At 32.5% G+C, this 13,663-nt stretch overlaps 1 protein-coding gene across 1 annotated transcript; it reads left to right on the forward strand.

Moving 5' to 3' along the window:
- The first annotated feature begins 1,738 nt into the window (after positions 1-1,738).
- On the forward strand, positions 1,739-12,756 carry LOC132744272 (serine/threonine-protein phosphatase 2A activator-like). Its single transcript, XM_060732930.1, has 9 exons — positions 1,739-1,812; positions 3,079-3,281; positions 4,401-4,526; positions 6,042-6,159; positions 8,696-8,795; positions 9,326-9,450; positions 10,164-10,264; positions 10,877-10,984; positions 11,461-12,756. The coding sequence occupies exons 1-9, from the start codon at positions 1,794-1,796 to the stop codon at positions 11,530-11,532; spliced, it is 972 nt and encodes a 323-aa protein (XP_060588913.1). The 5' UTR covers positions 1,739-1,793; the 3' UTR covers positions 11,533-12,756.
- The last annotated feature ends 907 nt before the right edge of the window (positions 12,757-13,663 follow it).

Below are 13,663 nucleotides of genomic sequence, written 5' to 3' on the forward strand. Positions count from 1 at the left end.
GTTTTGTTTATGAATTTTCAATTTGTATTCAATATGTAATTGGTGTCACCTTAAAAATAATCTTGGCTCATGTCCTGTCTCATTTTACACGCTTTTGCATTATTAATTTTTGTAAGTTTAAACTGTTTTAATGTTGTTTATATTTGTATAAAACGCAGTTACCTTAATCAAATTTGTTACCGAGTCATTTTTCTGTGCTTTGTAAGTTTACTATAAGGATCTATAAGGCTATCGGTACAGGCCGGAAATATTTAGCTCGAGGGTAACTGTTTTACGACGGAAACACAGCTATCCTAAATGTTAACAGAGATTAACACAACAGATGTAATGTAACTACATGGATATACACATATCAATATTTTCTTTCATATGTTGGCCAATGTCGTAAAATATAAATCATACCATTTGAATGTTTTAAAATGATTTAGTGAATAATTGTCTTTGACTGGATAGTTCATTAATCTTGTTAAGTGTGAACTCCATGTACAGTATATTTTTCAGTAAATAAGTCATTGTTATGTTTAAAAAAATATTATTCTTCAATTAAACTGAGACTTTCCAGAATTAAGTAACAAATGTAAACTGTATTATCAATGTGAAACAAACTGATATATAGTTCCTATCATTAATAATTCACTTTGAAAATCCTAACATATATAGTACAATAACGGCCACGAAGTATGAAATCAAATCACAGATATACATACATGTTTAGCTCCATGATCAAATGCAACATAAAAACAAACAAAAATTGTTAAACTTTCTATTGGCTATCTCAGATGTAGATATTTGGAAGCAAAATGTCTATAAATTTAACATGTTGGGAGTTACGGTAATGTGAGTGAAGAAAACAAAAAAACCGAGTTAAAACCTATGGCATTAAAAAGATGATAGATTTTAAGAGTTTTTCTTTTTTACAGTAAATACATTTCTACATTTCAAAATTCATTTTGCCTACCAAGTACCTGCATTATAAGCAAGAAACTGATAATTTTGGTACTTGATGTTTGCAGCTTTACTGGTTTCCTAGTAGTTTCCGTCCCTTAGCAGTTTTCCGGCTGTTTATCATTTTCGTCCAGTACAGTCTATTTTTTACCAGTAAGGCATCCACATTTTTTTATCAATCAGAGAAACATTTGTTTTCTATGCTAAACAACATTTAAAATAGTACAACGATTTATGTTTTGAATGTTTGCCTGTTATTAAAAGTTGCATAAGAGAACTTGCAACATTCAAAAATAAGCAACACCTGGGGAATTCTAGTTTGAATATCCATGTGCAATAACTAAGACCCCACTTTAGGTAAATCAATACTTCAGAAAATATTTTTGCAGACGACACTGAAAATGTTGGGAAGTTCTGTTTGTCTGATAAAATCATCTTAATATTGCTTTATGGTGCTGAATTATATTCAAAATAAAAAACGTCCGGAAAACTTCTATGAATTTTTTAATAAAGGTGAAAAAGGGCGTTACATTTCAGGCCTATATTCAAATTAAAAAGTAAAATGAAAGTGCAATATTAAACACATGGCAATGCTGGACAGGTACCTAACTTTGTCCTGTCAAAGTTTTGTACACCTTCTTAGACCGATTTTAATTTTTTTGTCAAAAAGTGCGATTTGTGGCCGGAAACTGCTAGATAACCAGTAGAGTCCCAATGTATTATAAACTTATATATAATTTTGAATAATGCATTACTCCTATTTATGGCTCTTTCCGCTACTTTGTTGCTCCAGCGCTGAGTTGCGTGGACGCTTGAGACTATCAAGCGCATGAATTCCACAGATCATCATGGCTGCCGAAAACACCGGTGATTATTTTTTTACTAGATTTTTTCTTTCTTACCCATGAATAAAGTTAATATTGATGTGACACCGGCAGAAATAAATAGTCTGATAAATTTCCTGTGTGTTTCTTGTTTTTGAAATAAGATTGCACTGTATACTTTTAGTGTTTATTGCTGCTGAAATATTGTCAGGACCAAAACACCATTTTTGGGGAAGGGGCCTCAGCCTTTTTCATGTGGAAAATATGCCTGATTTTGGCATACTTTGGGAAAAAGGGTCTCAAATTAAACAAAAACTTGAACAAGTTCTTCAAAATAGAACAGCAAACAGCACAGGGCAATACTAATAAGGCATCAAAAGACTTTAATTCAACACTATCATTCTGATTTTGTTTTAAATTCTATGGAAAATTTCAAAAAACTGGGGAATTTTGAGGACCAAACTGGGGAAAACAAGAGGCTACTTTGGTTGGGAAAGCAGCCAATATTCGGCCTTAACAAAGAAGGGTTTTTTTGGGCCTGATTTTATATCAGGTAAGAAATAAAAAATTAAAATACCCAAGCTTTTATTGAATTAAATCAACGTCTTGTACAGGAAAAGAGTCAACTCGGCCCTATACCAACTGGGCACGGGTCAACTCGGCACGGGTCAACTCGGCCCACTTTACTAAAATATATATAACGTATTTACTTTGCTTTGCATGTTGTTAAAGGTAAATGAATGATAAGAAATATCTTATTATTATTATATAATTATACAATTGTACTTCTGCCGAAATAAAAGTATATTTAGACAAAAAAGTTATTTATTTGTCTTCCAGTTTCGATAAAAATTAATATACAATATAATAAAAATGTGTTTCCTTAGATGCATTTTGTTTGTAAAATAATTTTCAAAAAAAATATGAAACAAAAACGTGTTTAATATCATAAGCGTCTAATTAATTGCAGGTGGTTAATAATCAAATTTGAATGAATGAGTCAATCATAATTATCACCTACTTAATCGTATATCCTTAACATACACATTGATTGGATGATAATAGCCCGTAACAATAGGAGTCTTTTACCCATTTTTAAAAGTGGGCCGAATTGACCCGTGCCGAGTTGGAATAGGGCCGAGCTGACTCGGGGGCCGAGTTTGTTTCAGGGACGAGCTGACCCGGATTCCTTGTACATATCTGTCCAGGCACATGGTACTGTAGTGTGAACACTCTAGGTTATTTTGATAACCTTCTTGACGGGCAGAATACACCATTTACATGAACGTTTATATCTTACTGATTTCAGAAAGCATTCCCCGGGAAGAAGAAACACAGTTTGATATTGAAAGTCATGAATTTCTGATACCAAAGAAAGAAGTTGGTCCACCTCCAGAAATAATACCAAAATGGGAAAAATCACAGGCATACCAGGATCTAGTTGGTTTCATACTAGCCATGAATAATGCAGTGAAAGGGAAAAAGATCTCAGCAGATAGTACAATGTCTCCTGTAAGTTACTGTAACTGTTTGGCTGAGACTTAGTCACTGATATATCAATATTTAGGTAACAGATATGGGTAAATATGTTGATATCTGATATCACTGATGTAGCCATAACAAAGATGTATTTATATCTTAAAATACAACATACATATCATTATCATATATGACTGATATATATCAATATGAGGTAATAAATATCACTGATATTCGTACATGAGGTAAAGCAAATGTAGATAATGACTGATATATCAATATCAGTAAATATATATCATTTTTACATCAATATCTGGTTACATATTTCACCATTGTATCAATATCAAGTAGAATTATTACTTACTGATATAATATCAATATCAGATAGTAAAATATATCACTGATACATCAATCAAAATATCATCACTGATATAACAATATCAGATAACACACAGTAAAATAAATTACTGATATATCAGTATCATATATCACTGATATGTCAATATCAGGTAACATATATCACATTCACTGGTACACAATATATCAGTATCATGTAACAAATACCACTGATATATCAATATATGCTAACATATATTGTCATTGTGTCAATATCAAGTCACAAATATCAGTGATTTATCAATGTCATGTGAGATATTGATGATATATATCAGTATTGTAATATAGCTATCACCAGCATATTACATATAATAGACTATACTAATTTTAATATGAATATCAGAAAACAAATATTACTGATAGTTATGATATCAGATCACAGACATATCAATACAAGATATCTCTAATAAATTATTATATCAGGTATAAGATATCACTAATATATCATCATATCATGAATTCTTTGTTAATTTTCTACTTGCTTGTATGTTTACATACTTTCAAACAATGTAAATAAAATGCATGGTTCCATATGAGGTATACAATCTTTACACTCTTAGCACTGGGCTTCTATTAAGTTTTAAATTTTGGAAGTCAGGGACTGCAAAATCTCTAACACTGGAAAGAAGGTAAAGCATCACAAGCCAAAATGAAGGAATGAATAACTCCCAAACTTCCTTTAACGGAAGCCCTGCTAGCAATGAAGTTTAAAGGTCTAGATATTCATTATTTAGTCTATTACATTTTTTTCTACAGACTGTAACACAACTGATAAAGCTACTAGAGACATTAGACAGCTGGATAGCGGAGTTTCCACCTATAGATCAACCACAGAGATTTGGTAATGCAGCTTTTAGGGACTGGTTTAACAAATTACAACAGGTTTGAAACTTGTTTTTGATTTTCCTGTTGTTTGAGGCACATTAAGCTTCAGAAATAAATTATGTATTTTTGTAGAAACAGCTAATTGTGTTTTATAAAGCTGCTATTTTAGATTTGGACATTTTAAAGATGCTTAACAAAATCAGTCACTAATCACACACAGCCTGTAAAGCATTGTTTGAATCTTGAATCTCGTACTTTTTTAGCTCGACTGTACGAAGTATATGAAGAGCTGTCCTACTCACCCCCGCGTCCAGATTTCAGATTAAAGTTTTGGTGCAGTAAAATATTTTTCACTATAACTTTGTCATTTCTTAAGGTATCAACTTCAAACTTCAAATATATGTTCCTTACCTTCAACCACATCTTATGTGACAAGGTTCATAACTCTAGCACCAATATTTTCAGATTTATTTCCCCTTGAACTTAGAATTTTCCTTAAAAAATACTATTTTTTGTTACTTCTTTATTACTTAAGGGATGAACTTGATACTTCAAATATATGTTCCTTATCATCAACCACATCTTATGTGACAAAGTTCATAACTCTAGCACCAATATTTTCAGATTTATTTCCCCTTGAACTTAGAATTTTCCTTAAAAAATACTATTTTTTACTGTTACTTCTTTATTTCTTAAGGTATCAACTTCATACTTCAAGTATATGTACCTTATCATCATCCCCATCTTATGTGACAAGGTTCATATCTCTAGCACCAATATTATTAGATTTATCTCCCCTTGAACTTAGAATTTTCCTTAAAAAATATTATTTTTTACTGTTACTTATTTATTTCTTAAGGGATCAACTTCATACTTCCAATATATGTACCTTATCATTAACCACATCTTATGTGACAAGGTTCATAACTCTAGCACCAATATTGCAAGAAATATCTTCCCATAAACTTAGATTATTTTACTTTAAAAATGTTACTTTTTTACTTTAACTTTTTTTAGTTTTAAAGATATCTACCTCAAACTTCAAATACTTATTCCTTATCATCAATTACATTTTATGTGTTAATGTTTATAACATTAGAAGCAATATTTACAGATTTATCTCTCTTTGAACTTAGGATTTTCTTTAAAAAATATTATAACTTTACTTTTTAAGGTATCTACTTCAAACTTCAAATATATATTCCTTATCATTACACACATGTTGTGTGACAAGGTTCATAACTCTAGCGTGACTATTTCTAGAATCATTCCCCTTGATCTTGGAATTTATGTAAACAATGTTATTTTTATAACATAACTTAATACATAATTATACATGATTGATTTTTTTTCATAGTTTTGTCTTCCTTACTGCATCCAGTATTTTATTAGTTGAGCTTCGCTGTCTCCTGTGACAGCTCTTGTTTAAAATCTGAAGTACATGAAGAACATTTTTTCTCAAATTTGATTTTCTTGAAATATTTTGGCTCATCTGGAGCATGCAGCTTTAGATCTTGAGAAAATTATTTAACAGTAGGAGCTGTGATATTATTATATGGTTTCTTTTGACAGAATGCTAAACAATTAATAGAAGATATGCTAGAAGACAAGTATAAAAAGAGCAGTGAAGAAATATCAGTGTACCTAGTGGAATCTTTCGGCAATCAAACGAGAATAGATTATGGTACAGGTAAGATCTAAATGCTAGTTGATGATTACTCCAAATTCATTATTTTTCGCGGGGAAATAATTTTTCGTGGTTTTGTGGATAGGTTATTCCTCTATTTTTAAGATTTAACAAAATTTTGTTTTGTTTGCTGTAAGATTATCTTGCATCACATTATTTGCATTATACCTTTAGGAATAAATAGACAGCCCACAAATTTTACAAGACATGAAAATGTTCTTTGTGACAAAATCACAAAATTTCATGCCCACGAAATAAGCAAATTCACAGTAATTGGTCATATTTTAACAAAACACAGGTGATTTAAAATGATAACTTTTTTTATCTACTGCCAGAAGGACACCAAGACTTGTTTACTTCAAGTATCTGCGTGATAAGATACTAATGGTGATAGGATGTAAGAATAAAAATCAAGTGTTTATACAAAACCTATGTGTTATTTATTTTATTACCCTTAACAAGTACTTCATTATTACACTGTTTCTATAGGTCTTTATTAGTCCCCTACCGGTTTACCGGAGGGGACTTTAGGTTTACCCTCCGTCCGTCTGTCCGTCCGTCAGTCCGTCCACAAAACTGGATCCCGCGATAACACAAAAAGTACTGAAAATATTTTAATGAAACTTGATATATGGATAGATGGCAGTATGGAGATTATGCACGTCTTTTTCTTTTCTTCTTATGTTGAAAATTCTGGTTGCTATGGCAACAAATAGACTTAAAATATGGTAAATATAACACAAACACTGAATCCCATGATGATGCAAAAAGTACTGAAAATATTTTTATGAAACTTGATATATGGGTAGCTGGCAGTCTGGAGAATATGCACATTTTTTTTTCAATTTTCTTCCTTTGTTGAAAAAATTGGTTATTATGGCAACAAATACACTTAAAATATGGCAAATTTTTACACATAACCTGGATCCAGTGATAACACAAAAAAGTACTGAAAATATGTTTATGAAACTTGACATATGGGTATATGGCAGTATGGAAATTATGCACATCCTTTTCTTATCTTCCTATGTTGAAAATTCTGGTTGCTATGGCAACAAATAGACTGAATTTCAAGATTTCTGATTCTAGTTATTAAGTTTTTTCACTATAAGTTCTTTATTTCTTAAGGTTTTTTCTTCAAACTTTAAATATAAGTTGCTTGTAATCAACCACATCATATATGACAAGGTTTACAACTCTAGCACAAAATTTATCAGAATTACCTCCCTTGAACTTAAAATTTTCATGAAAAAAAATTGGTTTTTTTTTTTAATAACTTCTTTTTCTGAATGTATCTACTTCAAACTTCATATAAATGTTTCTTATTATCACTCAACAATTGTGAGTGTTCAATACTCTAGCAAGACTATTTCCAGAATTATGCCCCTTTTGAACTTTTTTTTTGAGAAATTGGTAATTTTTACTCCAACTTCTTCAATCATGATAGGATTTTAAAAATGTTATATTTTGATAACAGGGATGTTTAAAAAATAACTTTAGAGTGTCCTCTAGTCTGTCTATCTGTACATAAAAACTGTTTCCTGTGATCACTTTTAAAGAACTTTTTCAACAAATTTACTTAAAATAGGAACATAAGTGAATGGCCAATGGCCCTTCAGAATGTTGCTTGGGCTCTTACCGGTAGGGGACTTATGGATTGCTTGCAATACTATGATAATTGCTTGTTTTTTCAGATTTTTTAATGTGAAATTTTTAGCTCGACTATTCGATAAGAATAAGTAGAGCTATTGTAGTCACTCGAGCGTCGGCGTTGGCGTAACCACTTATGTTTAAGTTTTTGTAATAGTTCAAATATTTTCAAAGTCCATTGACATATGGCTTTGAAACTTTGCACATTTGTTCACCATCATTACCCAAACCTGTAAACAGGAGGAGGTAACTGTATCAAGCATTTTGACAGAATTATGCCCCTTTTTCGACTTAGAATTTACGTTAAAGTTTTTGTAACAGTTCAAATATTTTCAAAGTCCATTGACATATGGCTTTGAAACTTTGCACATTTGTTCACCATCATTACCCCAACCTGTAAATAGGAGGAGGTAACTGTATCAAGCATTTTTTTTTACTATCAAGCACTAAGAATAGTCGAGCATTGCTGTCCTACCGACAGCTCTTGTTTGTCACATTGTTCACACAGTCAATCGTAAGAATAATTCCCATTGGCCTATGGGAAATTAACATTACCAAAAATAGTGAGGGCTAATAATATAGAATAAAGTGTATTTCAGTGTAGTCATATGAAATAGCTACAGGATTGAGAAACAACTCGATGACTTTTCTGATTTAATTACATGTAATTACAATGTATGTATGTATTTGACAATGTACGTGTACATGTACCGCCTCCGGGAGATGCTTTGGTAGTTTAGCGCGGAGGAAGGTAATCTAGTACTGGTGTAACTCTCCAGGAACGATGGTTAGGAAACTACCTGCCTATATGACTGAAATACTGTTGGGAAAAGGTGTAAAATGAAACAAACAAACAAAACAAACGTGTACATGTATTTTGTGTTTTCAGGTCATGAGATGGCATTTGCAGCATTTTTATTCTGCTTCTATAAGATTGGAGTATTGACAGAATCTGATGCTGAAGCTGTGGTTTTGAAAGTTTTTAATAGGTAGTTACACCAGAATTGTGCTAATTTTAATGCCTATTTACCATTCTTTTGTAGCAAAGTATACAAACATATTCTTTTCGTACAATTATTTTGGAATTATTCTATTGCAGAATTCAAACAATTTTGTAAACAAAAGGCTTTATATATATCTTTAAATGGTTTAATATTTCAGAAATTGCTTTTATTGAAAATCTGATAGTGAAGTTAAATTTTGTTCTTACATTTAAAAAGCGAACTAAATAATATTGTAAACAAATAAAAACCTAACATTTCAATTACCATTTGTTAACCCATAACCTGCAGTAACACCAGTATAAAGCCAGACCAACTTGTACATCCTTTTAGTCTGACCAGGCTCTATATTGTTGGCTGACTAAATTCAAATTTTCATCTTGATACCCCAAAATTGATAGTTGACAGTTCCAAAAAATGGAAGTTGGAAGAATCATTTTAAGAAATCAAGCAAGTGTATGGTTTATATTTGTTTATGACTAATTTTTATGTAAGTAACAATGCACATTACATTACAGGTATTTACATTTAGTAAGAAATCTACAACAGACATACAGAATGGAGCCAGCTGGGAGTCAGGGTGTGTGGGCATTAGACGATCATCAGTTTCTACCTTTTATATGGGGATCTTCTCAACTCATAGGTAAAACTTGTGCATACAGTCCAGTCATATGTGAACAAATTTTCTAGAAAAAAAAATTGTTATCAGGGGTTGATTGTTTTAAGGGGTAATTTCTCCATGACAATTGATCATTGACATTGAGTGGAATGGTCATATGTGCCTTACCACTGATTTAGAAATTATATTGAGTTAGTTGTTGAGATACTTGCTGAAAAAGTGAAAATTACTGGTTAGTTAATGGAGCGTCCGTGGCCAAATGGTTAAGTTCGTTGACTTCAAACCACTTGCCCCTCGCCGCTATGGGTTCGAATCCCGACAGGGACTTTGGATTTTTTCAGGTGAGGAAGCTATCCAGCTAGCTTACGAATGTCGGTGGTTCTACTCAGGTGCCCGTTTGTGCCTGAAATAATGCACGGAAGGGCACCTGAGGTCTTCCTCCACCAGTAAAGCTGGAACGTCGCCATATGACCTGTAATGTGTCTGGGTGACGTAAAACCCAATTAAAGAAACACAATCAAACTGGTAAGTTATCATGAAAAAGTCAATTACTGGTTAATTATCCAGGAAAGCAGATTACTGGTTATTTATCCAGGAAAGCTGTTATGTGGACTGACCGCCAAGATATGTCCAAAAATAAAAAAATGTGTTAAAATCAGCATAAAAAAACATTTTAATATACAAATAAAATTTAGTTTCCTATGTATTTTGTATCTGTGAGATTTGTTTATTTTCAGGACATCCCAGGATTCATCCGAAGTCTTTTGTTAAGCCAGATATATATGAAACTTTTGCTAAAGATTTTATGTTTTTAAGCTGTATTAAATATATAAACCAGGTAAGTATTGTGCTGCTTACAAATTATGTTTGAACCTTTTGAATACTAGCTGCAATAACATCTTATCTGTGCCATCATTGTACAGCCAGACAGGCCTACTTTTATATGTAGCCTGATCATGGATGATGAGGATGTCTTTATTTTTGCATTTTCATTTCAAAACTCTTCATGTTAAAGTGACATTATGCCCATCCAAAGATATATATAGTGATTCAACAGGTGGAAATCAAAAAATGTTTACGTTTTGCCATAATTCCTTTCAATTTCATAATTTTCATTGCATGAAAGATAAGTAACTCAAATGGCACAAGAAAATTTCTGTTAATATTCATTGTAATAACCCTGTTAAGTTTAATTTAAAAAACAAATGGGGCAGTCTTTTTGCATGTAAGGTGTGTTTGTCTTAATACTGTACAACCCTCCCAACTGGCATCCGCCCCCTCCCCCTCCCCCTTAAAAAACAAACATGCAACAACAAAAAACCTAGAATAATTAATTAGGAGAGACTTTAGTTAAGAGAGATGTGGTAATTATTAACATTCGTTCATTCATATGTCAGTAAATTGGTAATATGTTAGTTTTAATTTAACTATGTTGCTATTTTTTTTACAGGTAAAAACGGGTCCTTTTGCCGAGCATTCAAATCAGTTATGGAATATAAGTGGAGTGCCTAATTGGGATAAAGTTAACTCAGGACTTGTTAAAATGTATAAAGCCGAGGTACGACTTTAGTTTCTCAAGTTATAATAATGTTTCATATCATCCCCTTTTCGGTGAATCAATTTGATTGAAAATTGTTAAATAGGGAAAGAAGACATTAAATATCATTGATTTCTATATACAGATTATTTTCGGCTTGACTATTTCAAGAAAAGGGAGAGCTTTTATACTCGCGTAAACTTTGGAATCACATTTCAGTTAATTTCCATGCAAGTTGGTATCTCCAAAAATACTGAACGAAATGGTCTGAAACTTTACACACTTATTTTAGAGCACAATAGGATGTCTCTATCCAAGGTCCAATATCCTAACATAGATTTTGACAGAACTATGGCCATTTTTTGAACTTAGAAAAATACTACATTATGCAGGCTCTTGTTTTACAAGCAAGTACTGAAAAAAGTCGTGCATGCTGTCCTACAGACAGCTTTATTTCTCATACATTTTGTTAATTAAAATAAATTTTGTTTTTGTAGGTACTGGCAAAATTTCCAGTGATACAGCATTTCATGTTTGGAAGTCTTTTAACAATGCATCCTGCCACCTGATATTCTTCACATAGTGTACTTTAGCATATAAACACTTGCCATATGGTTGTGTATGTAATCTCTTCAAGTTGAAATCAGCCACCATACCATTGTGTATGTAATCTCTTCAAGTTGAAATCACTCGCCATACGATTGTGTGCGTATTCTCTCGCTTCAGCTTAGGACTGTTGGAACAGAATATAAGACTTTACATAAATTACGGAGTATTTATATTTTATAGAATTTGTATTCAGCTGAAGCAAAATTTGTGTGATTGCAGACATAAATTTCCCCACAAGTGTGACTGTCTACCTGAAAACATAATCATAAATGTCTACAGTTATGGCCTCAGTCTCAAGTCTTATCTGAAAGCTGAGAAAATATTGACTGCAGTTATTTCCTCATCTACAAGTGAAACTGTGTAACTGAATATAGTAAATGAAGTTTTTAAATCCACACAGTGTAACTGAAGGCTAAAACAAAACAATGTTTATAAACATTTAACATGTAATAAAAGTAATTAATAATGAGTTATTACTACCACTTTAAGTGTAACTGAAGACAGAAAGCAGAGAAACTGAAGTTATGACCTCCATTCCAAGTGTAAATGTGAAACTGAAAATTTAATGACACTCAACGTGTAACCTGATAGCTGAAACCATAATGACTGCAGTTTTATCTACTTCAAGTGTGACGGAAGGCAGAAACTATAATCACTGTAGTTTTTACCACCACTCAAAGGCTGAAAATATAATGTCTGACAAGTCAAAGTGTAACTGTGTAACTGAAGGCAGGAACATAATGATACAGTTTTTACTACCTTTTAAAGTGTAACTGTGTAACTGAAGGCAAAAAACATGATGACTGTAGACATTAGCTCCACTTCAAGTGTAACTGTGTAACTGAAGGCAAAAACATGATGACTGTAGACATTAGCTCAACTTCAAGTGTACCTGTGTAACTGAAGGCAAAAACATGATGACTGTAGACATTAGTTCCACTTCAAATGTGACTTTGTAACTGAAGGCAAAAACATGATGACTGTAGACATTAGCTCAACTTCAAGTGTAACTGTGTAACTGAAGGCAAAAACATGATGACCGTAGACATTAGTTCCACTTCAAATGTGACTTTGTAACTGAAGGCAAAAACATGATGACTGTAGACATTAGCTCAACTTCAAATGTGACTTTGTAACTGAAGGCAAAAACATGATGACTGTAGACATTAGCTCCACTTCAAATGTGACTTTGTAACTGAAGGCAAAAACATGATGACTGTAGACATTAGCTCAACTTCTTCAAATGTGACTTTGTAACTGAAGGCAAAAACATGATGACTGTAGACATTAGCTCCACTTCAAATGTGACTTTGTAACTGAAGGCAAAAACATGATGACTGTAGACATTAGCTCCACTTCAAATGTGACTTTGTAACTGAAGGCAAAAACATGATGACTGTAGACATTAGCTCCACTTCAAATGTGACTTTGTAACTGAAGGCAAAAACATGATGACTGTAGACATTAGCTCCACTTCAAATGTGACTTTTGTAACTGAAGGCAAAAACATGATGACTGTAGACATTAGCTCCACTTCAAATGTGACTTTGTAACTGAAGGCAAAAACATGATGACTGTAGGCATTAGCTCCACTTCAAATGTGACTTTGTAACTGAAGGCAAAAACATGATGACTGTAGGCATTAGCTCCACTTCAAATGTGACTTTGTAACTGAAGGCAAAAACATGATGACTGTAGACATTAGCTCCACTTCAAATGTGACTTTGTAACTGAAGGCAAAAACATGATGACTGTAGACATTAGCTCAACTTCAAATGTGACTTTGTAACTGAAGGCAAAAACATGATGACTGTAGACATTAGCTCCACTTCAAATGTGACTTTGTAACTGAAGGCAAAAACATGATGACTGTAGACATTAGCTCCACTTCAAATGTGACTTTGTAACTGAAGGCAAAAACATGATGACTGTAGACATTAGCTCCACTTCAAATGTGACTTTGTAACTGAAGGCAAAAACATGATGACTGTAGACATTAGCTCCACTTCAAATGTGACTTTGTAACTGAAGGCAAAAACATGATGACTGTAGACATTACCACCACTACAAGTGTTACTGTAGTCATATTGA

Source organism: Ruditapes philippinarum, unplaced genomic scaffold, assembly GCF_026571515.1.
Source record: "Ruditapes philippinarum isolate M1 unplaced genomic scaffold, ASM2657151v2 ctg7137_1_1_1_1, whole genome shotgun sequence".
Lineage (NCBI taxonomy): Eukaryota > Metazoa > Mollusca > Bivalvia > Venerida > Veneridae > Ruditapes > Ruditapes philippinarum.